This window comes from Cyrtonyx montezumae, unplaced genomic scaffold, assembly GCF_038088225.1.
Source record: "Cyrtonyx montezumae isolate F1298 unplaced genomic scaffold, pur_monq_1.0 scaffold_10, whole genome shotgun sequence".
Taxonomy (NCBI): Eukaryota; Metazoa; Chordata; class Aves; order Galliformes; family Odontophoridae; genus Cyrtonyx; species Cyrtonyx montezumae.
In genome coordinates this window covers 32,616,451-32,632,325 of record NW_027071826.1, presented here as the reverse complement: position 1 = coordinate 32,632,325, position 15,875 = coordinate 32,616,451, and the positions used below count along the sequence as shown (strand labels likewise).

Here is a 15,875-nt window from a genome sequence, read left to right as displayed (position 1 = left end):
AGAAAACCATCTCTATTCCATGAGAGACTGACATTTAACAATAGCTGAAGTTGAGAGTAGAAGAAGGGCTTGTAAAAGAGCATCTACATAACAACTACCCATCAAATGGGAACCTGCTGACGTAAGAAAACCATGTTGTTTCCAAAACTGACTAAAATGATTTGCAACACCAAACGCAAGGCAAGAGTTGGTGTGCATAGCTGTAGATTGGATCTGCGCCATAACACAGGCACAGATAAGAACAACAAGTTCAGCAGTTTGTATAGAAGGAACAGAGGAAATATACTGCAATATATCATGCAGTGTAGACAGCATAGCTGGAAGCAAGTTTTCCACTTGAGTCTCAGAGGCAAGAGCCATCTACAGAAACAATAAGATCTGGATTGAGAAAGGGTACATTCTGGAGATCAGGCCATGGGATAAAGGAGCTGTTCAATAAAAGATGGTAATGAGATTCACCATCTGTAGGGGCAGCAATAGGGAATCAGTAACCAGTCACATACCTTCCTCAGCTTCCTCTGAGATAAGATGATGAGGAGCACACGGGAGAGACGTTTCCCTATTTCGAGTATGAGGTTCAGCACTTAGCATGTGACCTGCTTCATTAGTGTGAGAAGACAAATCTGAGAAGATACTTGCTCCAAGATGTCCTGAAGAAAAGAGGGGTCTGGAGAGAGAGGTGTCAGTGCAGGTTCATACTTCTGGAGATGGAGTAGAGAGATGAATTTTTCCTGGTACAGTGGTGAAACACCAATAAACATTCAGTTGGGGTAACAATGATGGAAAAGCATTGTTGAAATGAGAAATCTTTGCTCAGCAAGTGAATAGAAGCAGTAGGGCTTAAAAGAAAAACAGAATAATCAGAAATAGGACCAAATGAAACACTTAGGGAAATTGTGATGGGAGGTGGGATGGATTATCCTGCAATATCAAAAATATCAGAAAGTCAGAGGTGTGTGAAGTGGAGTAAGAAGTCCCAGTACCAAGCAGACAAGTTACAATTTTCTCTGCAATAGGATAATTCAAATAGGGTTCATTTGTAGAGCTAATAGTGGTCTCAACTTCTTCCTCCTGTTCATCCAGGTTATCTGGAAGGTATGGGGAGGTGTAGATGAGAAAATAACCTAAAGATTTATATTATTAAGGTCATCCACAACGGTAATAAGTGGATGATAAGTTCATCCACAACATCTAGATGTACAGGAGCAGCAGTATGTGTGACAAAAAGATATCAGTGTTGAGATCGTTTCGTTTGTTTATCAGGCAATTTTGATTTAAAATTTTTATTGTCTCAGCTTTTCCTGGAAGTCTTTTAGGCTCTGAGTTTTGTGATTTAGTGCACTGTTCATCTGCATCATCTTACCATCTAAAAAAGGCATCACACTGAGTCTGTGCTACCTTGCTTTTGTGGTTTTCTTCCTGTTTTGTTTTGGTTTTTTTTTTTCCCTGTATTTTATCAAATTTGAAAGCATCAAAGGGAAACTGTTCAGGGGGATCATCTCAGATATAGCTGTTTCATTATTAAAACAAAACAAACAAAAAGAACAAGAATCTCACCAATTTTAGTAATCTTTGCATGTAAATTGGGCTGGACTCCTGTGAAGGGGAGCCTGCCTCACTTTGGACAGTCCACACACACACATGCCAAAAGACCACATTTCAGGGAATCCCAGCGTGCGTATTACCCTCACCAAAATGATTTTTGTCAGCCTGCAATTTTAAAGGTAGCTTTTATTTATTTGCAAGACCTGCTTTTATACCAAGATGTTGATTTGTGGTTCAAATCTCAGCCCACGTTTTAATCACACTGAATGAGATGACAGCCCTCCCAGGATCTCAGCCTGCATTTCAGTTCCTCCAAGATAACAACCTGACACTTGAGTGTTATCCACACTGACATGGCTTGTACTGTGGGTATGAGCCAAGGAAGGAGACGCACACAGTAGGGGTCTGCTAAAGTCACATTCTGCTTGATCTGGCCGTTCTAGTTGAGGTCAAACTAATTTGGCAGCAGTGCTAGAAGAGCAGTCAAGTGTGGTGGTAAAATTATTGATCTGTAAGATTTGAAAGATATGGCCGAGAATTCTATCCAAACAAAAGCTAGCAGCTTGTGATCACTTCCAGCACACACTTCTAACTCTGCTTGTGAGCTAAGATAATGCTGGTGTGCCTCTCCTACAGGGCTGTCAGAGAACCCTCTCTGTTTTATCTGCTGTGGCTGTTAACAAGCTCCTTAAGGACTGCATCTGTCTTTGGCATGGGTACTAGGCCTTGCTAATGGATTCATGGTTATCTAGAATTTGTTTTTTCCAAGAATATATGACTGGCTTTGCTAACGTGGATTTTCCTAACCTCTTTCCTATATTTGAAACAGTACTTAAGAGAGGTCTCTGCAGATGCCTGACAGAAAAGGGGAGCAGAGGGGCTGTTGTTGCCCCAGTGTTTTCTTACTGTGATTGCACTTAATGAAGCTTCTGTCTGATCCATCTTAAATTGTACTTAGGTTATTACACACTTGGAGTCACTGTGTTCTCCGTCATTCACAGTGCTGTGACTTAAACAGCTCATTTTGTGCTACAGATTGGAGGAATTGCAGCCTGGCTCCTCAGAATCCCAAGTGCTACCCTAAAAAAGGTAAAGCACTTCAAAAAACAATCCCTATTGGGATATCAGTGAGGACTGTTTGCAGGCTTTTTGCTGTACTCTGACACTACCATTTGACTTTAAGTATGGGTCAGTCTAGAACCTGAAAAACCAATTGAGTAAACTTAATTGAAATTGATAAATTTGGTTGGAAGATCTTGTTTATTGGGGCAAATGAAAAGTCTTAATTGTTTAGAGAATTTATCTCAATTTGTCTGCAACTGTTTGTGACTATCTGGTTAGTTGTAGGTGTGTGGATGAGAGAAACTCTGTTAAGATGTGAACCACTCACCAAGTCTGAGACTAAGACTGGATGTAGGTGCACCTAGGCCATTGAAAGGAGTGTAGAAAGCAAGGGGGTCCACTCTGAATCTTTTGATTTAGTGGGAGGGTCCCTTCATGCCTTTGGTTCCTATATGAACCGTGCTAGCTCTGTTCCCACGTTAGTCTGACCTCGATCAGCTGATGACCTGATCAGTTTCCACACTTTATAGGAAAAGATCACAATGATTATAGATTTGACTTTTTTGCATTACATGTTAGAGCTGGAAGTATACATGAAGCAGAGCACTTTCTTCTGAAGGGGAGACGGGAACAGAGGACAAACAGCTCTTCCAGAGGGCTAACCTGGGACACCATGGCATCTTCTCTATAACATCCATTATCGCACACTTCCATCATCTCTGAGTTCAGAAACATTTTCATTTGTGATATTTACCATAGCAGTGGTAAAATCCATGCACCAAAATTAGTATTTGAAAGGTCTTGCTTTGAAGTATTAAGTTTTGTGGCTAGCATATGAACGTGGAGGCCACAGTGATTTGTAAAGCACAGTCAAATACAAAAATAAAAAACAGATGAGGAAAATAACTGAATATTTTTCCTGTCAGCTATTTTCCATTCCTTTTCTTGACACTTCAGCAAAAATGTAAAACAGAAAACGAAAAACAATTCCTTTCTGAGTTATGGTTGTACAAAGTAACTGAATACAGTAAACTGTATTGGTTCAGCTGGGAAAGGGATTGACCTGATATATGTAAAATAATTCATCAGATCTGTTTGCTTGAAGCTGTGTGTTAATTGTACACACATCACTTGTCATTTAAATGTTTGTGGAAAAAAGCCAGTATCTGTAGCCAAGCATGAGCCTGTGCTTTAGAATAAGCTGTGAGCTCTCCACCCAGGACAGCTCGTTTGTGAAAAATTGGATGGTTTCCTATTGGGTAAAAAGGGGAAAACGGAGGGTCAATGCAGTGCCCTGCTCCAGGGTAAATGAGTGTCTGAACATTTTCCTTCCCTCGAGCCTGCAAGTACTTGAAGGCTTCAGTGGCAAAATACTTACTGTTGACAATACGATCATCTTGTCCAGCAATTAATAATAAATGTGCCTCAGCTTTCTCTAGTGGGATCAGGCTTTGGTTGCCAGGGGCTTTAAAGGGGTCAGAAATGGTGTCAGAACAATCAAGGATATTGTCATCATAAACCTTGACACGCTTTTCATCACAGAACAAAGAGGGAATTCTTTTATCCTTGTAGCACAGAGGAAAAGCCGTAATGGCCACAGGACCATTAATGGAAGCCACTGCTGTGATATTCTTCAGGAAGGCAGCCATGGCGAGGGACAGATCGCCTCCTTTGGAGTAACCGAGCAGGCCAATCCCTGGTCCCTTCACCTGGTGGACAGGAGGAAAGCCCCATCAGTACTGAGGTGAAAAACACAACAGCTAATTACTGGAAGGAGATGTTCAGTAATTGATGAGAATTACTGATGTAATTCAGTAATTGATGAGAAAAAAAAATGAGAGCCTACACAATAGTACAAAGGAGGGGATGGCAGCAATTAGTTTTTCTGATGGACAAGTGCTAAACACCTGCCCCAAAAGCAAAGGGATGAAGAGTGGTGATTCACGAAGGACTACTGCTCAACCTCACCACCTTGTTATGTCTCAGCTGTCTCTTTTGAGAGTGCTTAGGGATCTCTTTCCAGTGCATATCTGTTTAGCCCTTCCTCTTTTCTATAGCACTGACACCCTGCTGATGCCAGCTGTGGGGTTGGGCAAGCATCCCCTAGCTTCCCCCAGAGATAACTCAGGCAAAGGGATAGGGATTCCGGGGAAGAAGCATTATCTGGATCCCAGGGGGCAGGGAGCGTGCTACTACCTGTGTATGCTGCAGCATGTAGTTTACTGCCTCTTCAAAATATTCCAGGTGGAGTTTGTCTGGCTTCTGGATCAGATCCTCGTATTGGTAATAAGCGAGGGCCAGTGTGGCAAAACCGTGATTGGCCAGCAGACTGGCTCTGCGCTCACAGAGGCCTCCTCCAAGTCCATCTATGTCGACGACTCCTGGAAAGGGGGCTTGTCCTGCAGCAGACAAGAACAGCATTGCATGAAATTAGTCCTTTTAATGTTCCTGTGATTTAGGAGTCATAAAACCAGGCTCACAACAGGAACTGCAGAAGACTGTGTTTTTTTCAGGAAACAACATGACGAATCGCTCAGCTATTCAATCCTGGCTGCTAAAAAGACCTCTCTCGTTGCTCTTCCTCTGCTGTTTGCATGCAGGTGGCAGCACATCTACTGGCTTTACACAGACTGTGAGCATTTAAAGCGGTGGCTGTGTACAGCAGAGAGCAGGGCTCCAGCTGCCTGTAACAAATGGCTCAGCCGAGTGTAGCACAGCACTGTGGGCTTACACGAAGCATGCACAGAAAAGGTTCTAACACTGGGTAAGTCTATGGGGGTGCTCAGGGGAGGTGGGACAGCACTGTAGCAAAAGCCATTTAGATTCTCAATTTTTAATGGCATCTATTCTGTGCCTAGGAAACATTTCAAAGAGACGGGGACTGTGGCAAGGGTCTGTAATTTTAAAACACACACTATTAAAGGAGTGGCTTCGGGGACACTGAGAAAATGATCCAGCTTGCTGTAAGCAGCACAAGTGAAGGGAAGCAGGAAAGTTTGGAAACAAAATGTATGCAAGTGGCTTTCTTCATCTCCTGGTCAACAGGCAGGGGGAGGAGCCCTAGCCTCACTGCCAAGGGAGATGCTGAAGATAAAGGATTCAGCCATCCCACACTCTGGACTCTGACAAGGAGGTCTGCCCAGCCCATATAGAAACCTGCTGGTGTCTTGAGCAAGTCATACAGTTCCAAAAGGAAATCATTTACTAGAGCTATTCAATGTTTGTCTTTTTTTCTTCTGGAAAGATTTCTCCATAAAAGTTCTTGAGGCCCTCACGTTCCACCTTTCACATAATGAAGTTGTCACAGGTCATGAGCCCCAACGAAGGAACCTGAACACAGTGAACCGTGATCACCATATAGTGCCTGTTGTGCCATGGGGAGAGGGAGCATACTTCAAGCCCACCAGGTGGAGGACTCCATGGCTTCTAATGTGGAGCCAGCTCTGGGCAACAAGGCGGGACTGGCACACAACCCTCTCCACAGCTCTTTATCTCAGCCTTTTGGCTCCAGAGACCTACTGGCACACTCATTGTTGCTTTCCCTGCATTCTTCCACATTTGTATCCTCAGGCTATTGGAAAGAATGATTCCTCTGCCCGTGTTTGTAACCTTGTTCTAGAATTCACCTGTCTGGGAGAATGTAAAGGATGGTCAGATGGGTCAGTGGGATGGTAGGGAGGAAAAGAGGGATGGGAGCTTTCATGAGCTCCTCTTTATGTAGGTCATGAAACAGCATGCCCTGGCAAACACAATACTTTTAGAAAAAGCAGGAAGGCTACAGCTAGTACTCACCGGGAGGCAGGAAGAGCGTTGCCCGGATCCTCCCCTCTCGCACCGGCACCCTGCGCACCCCGTCCCGCAGGAACGCCCGCTCGTGCTGGGCCTGGGCCAGGAGCCGCCCGGGGTCGTCCCCGTGGCCCTCCAGCACCTCCAGCTGCAGGCGGAACGGGGTCTGCACGTCCTTCTTCACCAGGCGCCAGAAGGCCTTGCGGGGCTGCAGCGCCCACAGCAGCCCCATGGGCTCCAGGCCGCTGAAGCTGCCTCCCGGCAGCGCGGGGCAGCGGGCCAGGTCCAGCTCCCCGTCGTCCGCCGCCCGGTACCGGGCGTGGGCCTCGAAGAGCTCGCCCGCCTCGTCCCGCAAGGATGCCCGCAAGGTGACGTCCTGCCGCGGGCCGAGGCCCTGCACGGCGATGCCCAGCGGCTCATCGAAGAGGCTGCGGGAGGCCGGCGAGAAGCGGATGGTGGCTGCTTTGGAAGTGAGGCCTCGAGCTGTGGGCACTCCAGGGATCTGCAGGGCGCTGCGGTGCTGCAAGGGCTGTGGAGCGGGGCTGGGCCAGGAGAGCCACCTCTGCCAGCAGCGGGAGCCCTGTCGGCACACGGTGAAGGCAGTCATCTGCCCTGTGGCCCCAGGTCGCTTCACACTCTTTGCATGTGGGTTGGAGCTTTTTGTACAAGTGCAGCTTCCCACACACAGGGAGGAGAATCCTGGGCAGGGACTGCGTGGGCCCATTCTGGCTGTGAGGTTTTCAGGGTTGCCTGGAGCTGTGGCTGCAGCCTCGCTGGTGTCTGTAGTAGGGTGTGCTCAGTGTAGTCAGTGCTCTGACACCATAGGAGTATTTCTAAAGGCTGCCAGCTCTGCCCAGCAATGACAGTCGGTTTATGGTGTGCAAACATGCTGTGGCGGCGGTCCTCAAAACCAAGCCTGCTGATTACTGTTCCTTGCAGGACTGGACCCAGTTTCTCCCACAGCCTCTCCCTGGTGACTCCCAAACATGGCCAAGCAGCAGGATCCCTACAGGATAGATTTCTGCCTACAGGAGGCAATGGACACAACAGACTGGGAGCATTTTGGCAGCTTGCTTCTGCCTGCTCCCCCCATGAACTGCTGTGCAGGGGAAGCACACTCCCAAGACAATCCTAACATAGCATAGCTGCCTTCAGCCAACTGTAGGCGTGGGACAGTCTTGCATCTCTCAGTAGATGATGGCAGCTGGTGTGAGAGAGCACATTGTTAGCATGAGGGCGTTGGCTTGGTCTGTCAAGAGAATCAATTACAAAATACTCTGGGTAGGGAAGGGAGTTTCATTTGCTACTAATTCTCTTCTGCCAGTTCTGATCTCTTACATAAGAAAGATTATTCAATCAAGCAGGAGATATAAATCTTTTGGGAGGAGATTGTAGAAAGCAGAAGACTTTCTTGGATGGCTAGAGCACACTGGGGCCAGCAGTGGATATGACCAGGCAGAACATGCTGAGATGAAGCATTCACTGTGTATGTGGTGAAATCTCTGTACCAAAGAGTTGAAGATGGTATATGGATGAGGAGACTATAGTTCAATGGAAAATTTATCTGAAGTTCAAAAGCCACCAGGAAGATTACAGCATATTGCATATAATCTATGAAATTAAGACCAATTCAAATGCTATTCCTTTTCTCAATGTCTGATTGAAAAAGGTCAGAGAAATCACAGGAAATGTAAATGCAATTCTAGCAGCAGCTGTATTTGAAGCTATATTATTGGGGTTAAATTGGTGCAGGCATGAACAACACTAATTCCATAAATGAGAAGGCATCTGTTAGTTTTGATCCTTTAGACCTGGGCACGCTCAGAGTAGAACAAAGCCTAAATTTCTTGCAAGCATCTTCCTTGTCCTGAGTGAACTTTTAGACCCCCAACTCAGAAGGTCATTTAGTTCAAAATGGACCCCTTGCCCCTTGGTACAGTGGTGAGAAAGGAGACTGAGCACTGGGGATCTTCTTTCTTTGAGGTTACAAGGCTTTGTTTGCTCGTTTAACAAAATATTTGCTTTTGCAACAACTTGTGAGTGCAGTGATGAGGAGTTGCAGATGGACTTGTACCTCTAGAGCTTGTTGAGAAGAGTGGTTTCCCTGATACTTCAAAGGCTGCCTTCAAGACTCAGTTAAATACTGTTGAACTGAATACAAAGTGAGTCAAATGTCAGCACAGCTTTTCAGCTGGACTGCAGTTGGAGGTAACTGGTGGGGATACTGAGATATGCTGAGGAGTTGCACAGAATACATAGAGGTGATGGCACCCTCCAGGTCTTTTGTTGTGTTTGCTCCATGTACCACAGTACACATCCCTGCTCTTTGGTCCTGTATTGCTGCACTCCAGCACTTCAGACACTACTGCTTCTGGAGGAACAGGCACATATAGCGGGCATCTGTTGGGTATATCCCAGGGATACAGTCCAAGTAAGCCTTGCCTTGCCATATGGCATGCTGAGCTTTCCCTGCTATTAGCCATGATGTGGCCTGATTAGACATTTCCCCAGAATCCGAAGAATGGTGTTTTCAGATGGCTTGCATCAAGCAGCAGAAGTGACAGTCTACCCTACTGCCTCATGGGGCAAGCAAGTTCTGGCTGCTTGGTAAATCCTAGTGCTCCACAGTGGGGAGATTTGTGGTCCCCATCAAGGTAGTTATTGTCTATACCATCCTACATGCAGGCAGAGTTACTGCAAGTGAGGGACATCCGTGTGCTAATATACATCAAGGCTGTTTGTTGCCATAGCTGCAGCTATGCCAGTGTCTGCAGCAGGGCAAACTCATGACAGCTGGTCCTTTGGTACTGTGGGAGCATCTCCAAAGGCTGTCAACTCTGCTCGGCCCTGGTGTCTCACTGCCAAACAGGCAGTTCCTGCCAATCCTGTCAGGTCAACTGCCACAGGCGCTCTTTCCAAATGGCAAGTCCAAACACAAGGCACAAGGCACAAGTCTCTTGATAGCAATCTGCTTTCAGGCTTACTAGTTGTTATCCTTGGAGTAACAGACTCAGAGGAAGGCGCAGCTGCAGTCCCCCTCCTTTGGATGTTAGTGGTATTGTAGCGCCATATCTGTGAACAGGGGTTTACTATACAAATGTGAAAAACAACTTATGAAGTCAGGTCATTTGCAGCCATTTCCTAGGTCATGTGGAAGGACTCAAATACAAGAGTACACCAGTCAGACACCCTGTACTTGGCATGTGTCTCTTGCAAAAGAAATTCATGGAACAGCTCAGGGAAGTGTTAAAATGACACAGCAACTTCATTGTTGCAAGGCAGAAATCAGTTTGTCACTAGGTCTGAAGTCCTCAATAACATATGTCTATAAATATCTAAGGTGTGGGAGGCAAAGGGATGAGGCCAGACTCTTCTCAGTGGAGTGTGGCAATAGGACAAAGGGAAATGGCCACAAACTGAAGCATAGGAAGTTCCGCACAAAAGTATGTAAGGACTTCTTTATATTGAGGGTGATGGAGCACTGGCACAGGCTGCACAGAGGAGTTGTGGGGTCTCCTTCTCTGGAGCCGTTCAAGACCTTCCTGGATGCCTACCTGTGCAACCTGGGCTAGGGAGCTGCTTTGGCCGGGGAGTTGGATTCAATCTCTTCCAGCCCCTACAGTTCTGTGATTCTGTGTTATAAGGCATCTCATTATTTTTCTCAGTGGAAGTCAGTTATCATGACCAGACCACTGTACATCAAGAAGTCAGTGATCTACAGTACAACTAACCTGAGCATGACCAGACCTGTGCCACATTGCACATACAGCACAGTCTCCAGGCCTGTGTTATGCTGCACAACCCCTCTAGCTGAAGGACTCACTCGGTCAGCTGTTGTTAACTAGAGAAGCCTATGAGTAGCTCCCATTCAGTACTGCTGAGTACACTGTCTGAATGGCATTACCTTTACAGTAGAGTTGTAGAACACCTTGAGTTGGGAGGGAACTACAAGGAGCATGGATTCCATCTCCTGGCTCCACACAGGACTACGCAAAATTGAGACCACATTTCTGAGAGCAAGACAGTCCCACCTCTTGCCGGGCTTGCAGTGGTGGGCTTGGTATACCCCAAGGTACAGTTTGCCATTTTGGCTGCCAGGGCATGCTGCTGACTCATGTTCAACTTGCAATCAGCCAGAACACCCAGATCCCTTTCCACATGGCTGTTCTCCAGCCTCTCATTCCCCAGTCCGTACATACAGCCAGGGTTGCCCCATCCGAGGTGCAGAATTCAGCACCTGCTCTTGTTAAATTTAATGTGTCTGATGATTGCCCAGCCCTCTAATTTGTCAAGATCACTTAGCAAGGCCTCTCCACCCTGTGGAGAGTCAACAGCTCCTCCCAAATTATTATCAGCAGCAAGTATCTTGTTAGATATTAACAGTGCAGCAAGTTTTCAAGCACATATCATTTCTGCTTTATTATAAGTATGGCAAATAGAGCTGTTTCCTGTAAGAAAATCTTGTAATTCATTGAATGATCAACAGAGAAGCATGTCTGCTGTGTGCTATCTGCATGGCATTATTTACACGGACCATTCCTGTCTAAAGGGACCTAAGATTATCAGTGCTCTTAATGTTAGCTCTAATAATATTTTTAAATGATAAACTCACCAACTCTTAGTCTTCCTTACTGGGATCATAACCAACCAGCACCTCCCACTACAAATACAGTCACCATCAGCAAACACGCATGTAGGTAATGAGAGTACTTCCCTCTGTCACACAGGCTGCTTTACAGTACTTGGAAAAACACTGACAATTTACATATCATAAAAAAAGCTCACTGCTTTCTGAAATTACCTAGCATGTAGTAATATGTCTGGCAAAGCCATGCAGAGTTGCTCTTAAAAAGCAGATGCTTATTTTAATTTGTCATTTCTCTACTCAGGTCAAAACCCTTCTGCCCTCAGGTTAGATGCTGGGATCAGACTGCTCATTTGCATATAGTGGCTTTAATGCGAGGAGACTATTTTCTAAACAAATGTATTTTTATTTTGTTCAAAAATAAAGAGTTAAACTTGCACAAGTGGCTTTTTAGTAGTCAGAATGCCCTTCTCAAACAGGATTGTAGCTAGAGAAATCTTGTCCTCCAAGGCATCACATGGGAGGGTATCCACACTGACATGGTTTGGATAGGAGGACAGGAGAAATTCAATACTGTCTGTATACTCAGGACCTATCTCGAGGTACTTGGGTTCTTCCTTATGATACACTCTTGAGTTTTCTGTTGTGTAATACAGCATCACTCCTGCTTCTTCATTGCACAATCTAACAATGCCATGATGGAGAAGACGTACTTCTGTGTCTTTTGTTATTAGTATATCGACATTGCGGGGCCCTCCATCTTGCCACCGGGCTGGAAAGCCATACACGCTCAGCTGTTTCTCACTTTGTGTAAGCACTGGGGGTAGACAGTCATGGAGAAATGACTTAGCCCTCTGATCCATGGCAGCATCAATGGGTGCATACTCAACAAGTTTCTTTATGAGATGCTGTACCTTCTCCACAAATGCCGTTCGGCGAGCATCGACTGCATCTGAGTTGGCAACCCCCATGTACCCCAGGCAGCCCATGGGAAGCCCTTGCCGATACTCCAGGTCCTCCTCTAGGGCCATCTGCAGGGCAGCTGGGAGCAGCTTCTCCAAGAAGTCGCCCCAGGAGTTTCTCTGGTAGGAGGACACTGTGATGTGGAGCGAGTGTGCATCCGGTAGACAGTCGGCCTGGTGGATAAAGCCCCGGGGAAAGTATAGCAGGTCTCCAGCCTCCAGCACCACTTCCAGCAGGGGCTCACCGAGCTCTGCCTGCGTGAGGTTGGCGCTGGAGAACTGGGGCAGCGCCTCAGAGCTCGTCCGGGGGCTGTAAACGCGCCAGTGCTTCTTGCCTTCCAGCTGCAGCACAAAGGCCTCAATGTCATCGTAATGAGGGGCGAAGCCCTGTGTGCCTGGCGGTGTGAGGTAGGTATTGGCCCCGGCCATGCTCCCGAAGTGCTCCTGCAGGATGGAGAGGAAGTGCCAGACGGCAGTGGAGAAGGCCTGGGGGCTGAGGAGCCGCAGGGAGCACCCATTCTGGTAGAAGTCCCAGACGACGGCAGGGAGCGCCCGGCCCACGGGGTTGTGCGTCTCCCGCACCCCCTCAGCGTAGCTGGTCACGTCCAGATGGGTCCCGAAGTGCACGTCTCCACTGCGCAGCACGGCATCGAAGTCAGCCGTGGAGAACAGCCCCGCGTAGTAGCTGGGATCGCCCCGCTGCAGCAGCAGCGGTGCCCGCTCCCAGTGCCGCTCTGCAAACTCTTCCGGTGCCACCGGTGCCACCAGCCACCGGAACAGCTCTGCCGCCCGCCGCCGGCTGTCCTCCAGCCGCCCCAGCCGCCGCAGCAGCCCCAGCACGCCTCCTCCGCCTGGGCCGGCCGGGGGCTCTCCGGATGGTTTCCCTTCGGGGCTCCCGGCCGGAGCCTTGGCCCGCGGGCCGCCCGGGGTTGTCAAAGGGGCTCCAGGTGCCTCGGCTTCGAGGTTTGCGGCCGGAGCCTTGTCCGGCAGGCCTCTCGAGCTCGTCTTAAGGTCTCCCCGCCGCTTGGCTTCGGGGCTTCCGGTCCGCTCCACGCGGTCGGGGACGGCTGCGTCCCTCTGCGGCGCAGCCCGCTCCGGGCCGCCTCCTCCCGCCGCGCCGCGCCTCGGCCGCGTTTTGCTCCGCTTACCGCCCGAGGGCAGCGGCGTCCCGCGGCGGCGCCGCTCCAGCCGCCCTGGCCCCAGCGCCCGGCGGTACACAGACAACGCCGAGAGCCGGCCCACCCGCTGCCGCTCCTCCGCGACACACGCCGCCATCGCCGCCACGCAACCCCGCCCCGCCCCGCCGCTCCCGGCGCGGCTGCTTCCGGGCGGGCGCCGTGCCTCGTGGGAGCGCGGGCAGCGCGGCTCGGCGGTGTTCCCCTCCCCGAACAAAGGGCCGCCCTGTAACGCCGCGTTCCATTCCTCACATTCGTTCTCTGCGTAACCGGCGCGCTTTGTCCGCGCTCTCTCCGTTCCTCTCTTGTGCCCGGAGCTCTCAGAACGGCGCTGCCGAGGGGGAAAGGAGAGGCGCTCCGGAGGGCGTGGAAAATGGCGCCGCGTTTGTGCGTGGGTGCGTTTCTGGTCACGAGCAAACTTCCAACAGTAGAGGTGCACTGTGCGGTGCTTCCGTGAGAGGAATCTCCGGCGGACTCAGATTTGTGGCAGCGGATTTTGCACGGGAGGTGTATCGGGAGACTCCTGTTAGCAGTTACGTGTCCACGCGTGCTTCTGGGTCACGCAGCCGGCGTTGCCCTCTTGTAGACTTCAGTATCGGCGTCGTGCCGCCTCTACCGCTCATCATAGGCGGCCAATGCTCGCAGGACGCGTGCAGATCGGCTGCGCGGGCCGCACAGTGTAACAGCCGTGGGCCATTGGCAGGGTCTCCACCGGTCCGCCGGGCGAGCGTCGGGATAACGGAGCCGCCGTCAGAGGCGCGCGGTTCCCGCAGGTCCGGGCCGTGCCGGCAGGTGGCAGCACTGCCGTGCGGGTGCGTGCGCGTGGGGAATGCCCTCGCGGGGTTACTGCTGCGGGTGGGGTTCCAGATGGAAGTGAAAGCGAGCTGCGCGTCTGTGCGCTGCGAGGGGAGGGAGGGTGAGCGCTGCGTTTCAAACCGCGCTTTGTTTTCCAAGGTTAAGCCCCGCTTAGCAGAATAATCTTATCAGCTGAAACCGTATCGACAGAGCTGGGCCCTGCACAAAACCGAGATGCTCGGCTTTGGAATACGGTAGAAGTTTGGCTATTGTATGCTTTAATTGTATGGAAGCATGGCTAAGTAGGCTTTGGGGCGCGAAAAGACCTTTGAGAGCTCTGGGCTTGTGAGGTGTTATTTGTGTTACTGTTTAATTTACTCAAGTGATTCTCAGAAGCTGAGTAATTGTGCAGAGCTGAGCTGAGCTGCTCTGAGCAGCAGCACTGAGTCCAGCAGTGCTGTCCTGGATGTTTACCAGCCGGGTGGGTTCAAAGTCTTGCTGTGGGGCTCACATCTCGGCACAAACATCCCCTTCTGACGCTGACAGATAGATGACTGCCATTGGGATTCTTGATGTGTAACAAAGTCCCAAAGTGAAGGACATGGTAGCAAATAAGGGCAGTGAGATCTGTGTAATGCATTTCTTCTGACAGTTGAGCCTTTCAAATAGTGAAGGCATTCAAGAAAGAAGCGTGTTGCTATTTTTCTATGCCACATAAGAAAGGATTTTGACCTAAGGCACAAAGAGGGAGCTTTAATATCGCTTACAGAGTACTCAGATGGTTGTCTAGGAATAGCCAAAAGGTCTCCATGCTGTTTCCATTCATTGTCCAGTATTTCAAGGGAATTTGTCCTGAAGAAAATAGTGTGTCACGTAAAGCTCTTTAAATAAACATAAAGAAAGTAGCACAGGCCTGATTAGGTGGTCTCCAGCTACTGCTCATATAGGCCTAATAGCAACCGGAGGCTCAATTAAATGTCTTAATTAGAATTTAGCACCAAGTCACTCAGATGTTATCAGCATATAGGCTGCACTGCCAAGAGCCACACACGTTTTATTTAAGAGGACATAAAAAATGTGTGGAGTGCAACTCATTAAAGAGCCACAGATGAGTTCAGAAGAAGTGAGAAAATTGCACCTCAAAGAGATGCCGGGCTCATTTGGTATTTTACCTTTTTCTCACTCATGGTTCAGAGAATTGATATCTTGAGTTTGGAGAGCAGTTCATATAAGGCCTGATCCTGCAAAGCTGTGATCATTCTTCACTAGTGAGTGGAAAGGGCAAAATTCTTTGCACGATGAGGCCTATCCCGCAATTTTCACTTCTGTGTATGGGACCTTCCCCTGTGTTTTGGATGCCCAATTGTTCACCACAGTGCACAATGCCAATGCCTGGTACATTTTTTTCACTTTCAGAAAGTTAAACTAGGTTTAATCCTTTTTCTCATGATCACTTTGCTGGCAGCCTTCCTCTTGCGCTGTCAGTTTTGTTCTTGTGCCAAAAGCAACACCCACTAAGGTAGAAGAACATTTCAGGCCTTCGCTAACAGGTTTCCTCAACTAGAGCTTCTACAGTGTGTCTCATACAGCCTGGTGACATCCAGTTTGTCATCACTGAAAGGACACTGGGCAGGATTGTGAAGCCTGCTCCTCTTTGTGAAGGCTATGAAGTTCACTGCCAGATAACAAGACTAAAAGCTAATTCAGGAACTGTTTCTCAAGAGCCATCCTCTGGGCTGCTCATCAGAGTGAATGCACTCACTCACTGAAGCATCTCTTGGCAGAGACTTTGGCCTATCTCCAGCTGTTTCTCTCTTCTCAGTGATTTTCTTATTCAGTGACTGGTTGCGGTCTTTAATCCTGGTTCTCTGGCACACAGAGCCCCACTGAGAAAATAAGCCTTCCCTGCCATGCAATAGTCCAATTAAAACAAGTTTATAAAAATAATTATTACAAGGTCCATGC

At 48.6% G+C, this 15,875-nt stretch overlaps 2 protein-coding genes across 2 annotated transcripts; both read right to left on the bottom strand.

Moving 5' to 3' along the window:
- Window positions 1–3,707: 3,707 nt before the first annotated feature.
- On the bottom strand, window positions 3,708–7,000 carry LOC136060328 (acyl-coenzyme A thioesterase 5-like). Its single transcript, XM_065754751.1, has 3 exons — window positions 6,400–7,000; window positions 4,804–5,006; window positions 3,708–4,316 (listed from the first exon to the last, which is right to left on the bottom strand). The coding sequence occupies exons 1-3, from the start codon at window positions 6,998–7,000 to the stop codon at window positions 3,735–3,737; spliced, it is 1,386 nt and encodes a 461-aa protein (XP_065610823.1). The 3' UTR covers window positions 3,708–3,734.
- Window positions 7,001–11,401: 4,401 nt separating this feature from the next.
- RIOX1 (ribosomal oxygenase 1) lies at window positions 11,402–13,230 on the bottom strand. The gene has a single exon (XM_065755711.1). It carries the CDS (start codon window positions 13,213–13,215, stop codon window positions 11,407–11,409), a length of 1,809 nt encoding a protein of 602 aa, XP_065611783.1. The 5' UTR covers window positions 13,216–13,230; the 3' UTR covers window positions 11,402–11,406.
- Window positions 13,231–15,875: the final 2,645 nt, after the last annotated feature.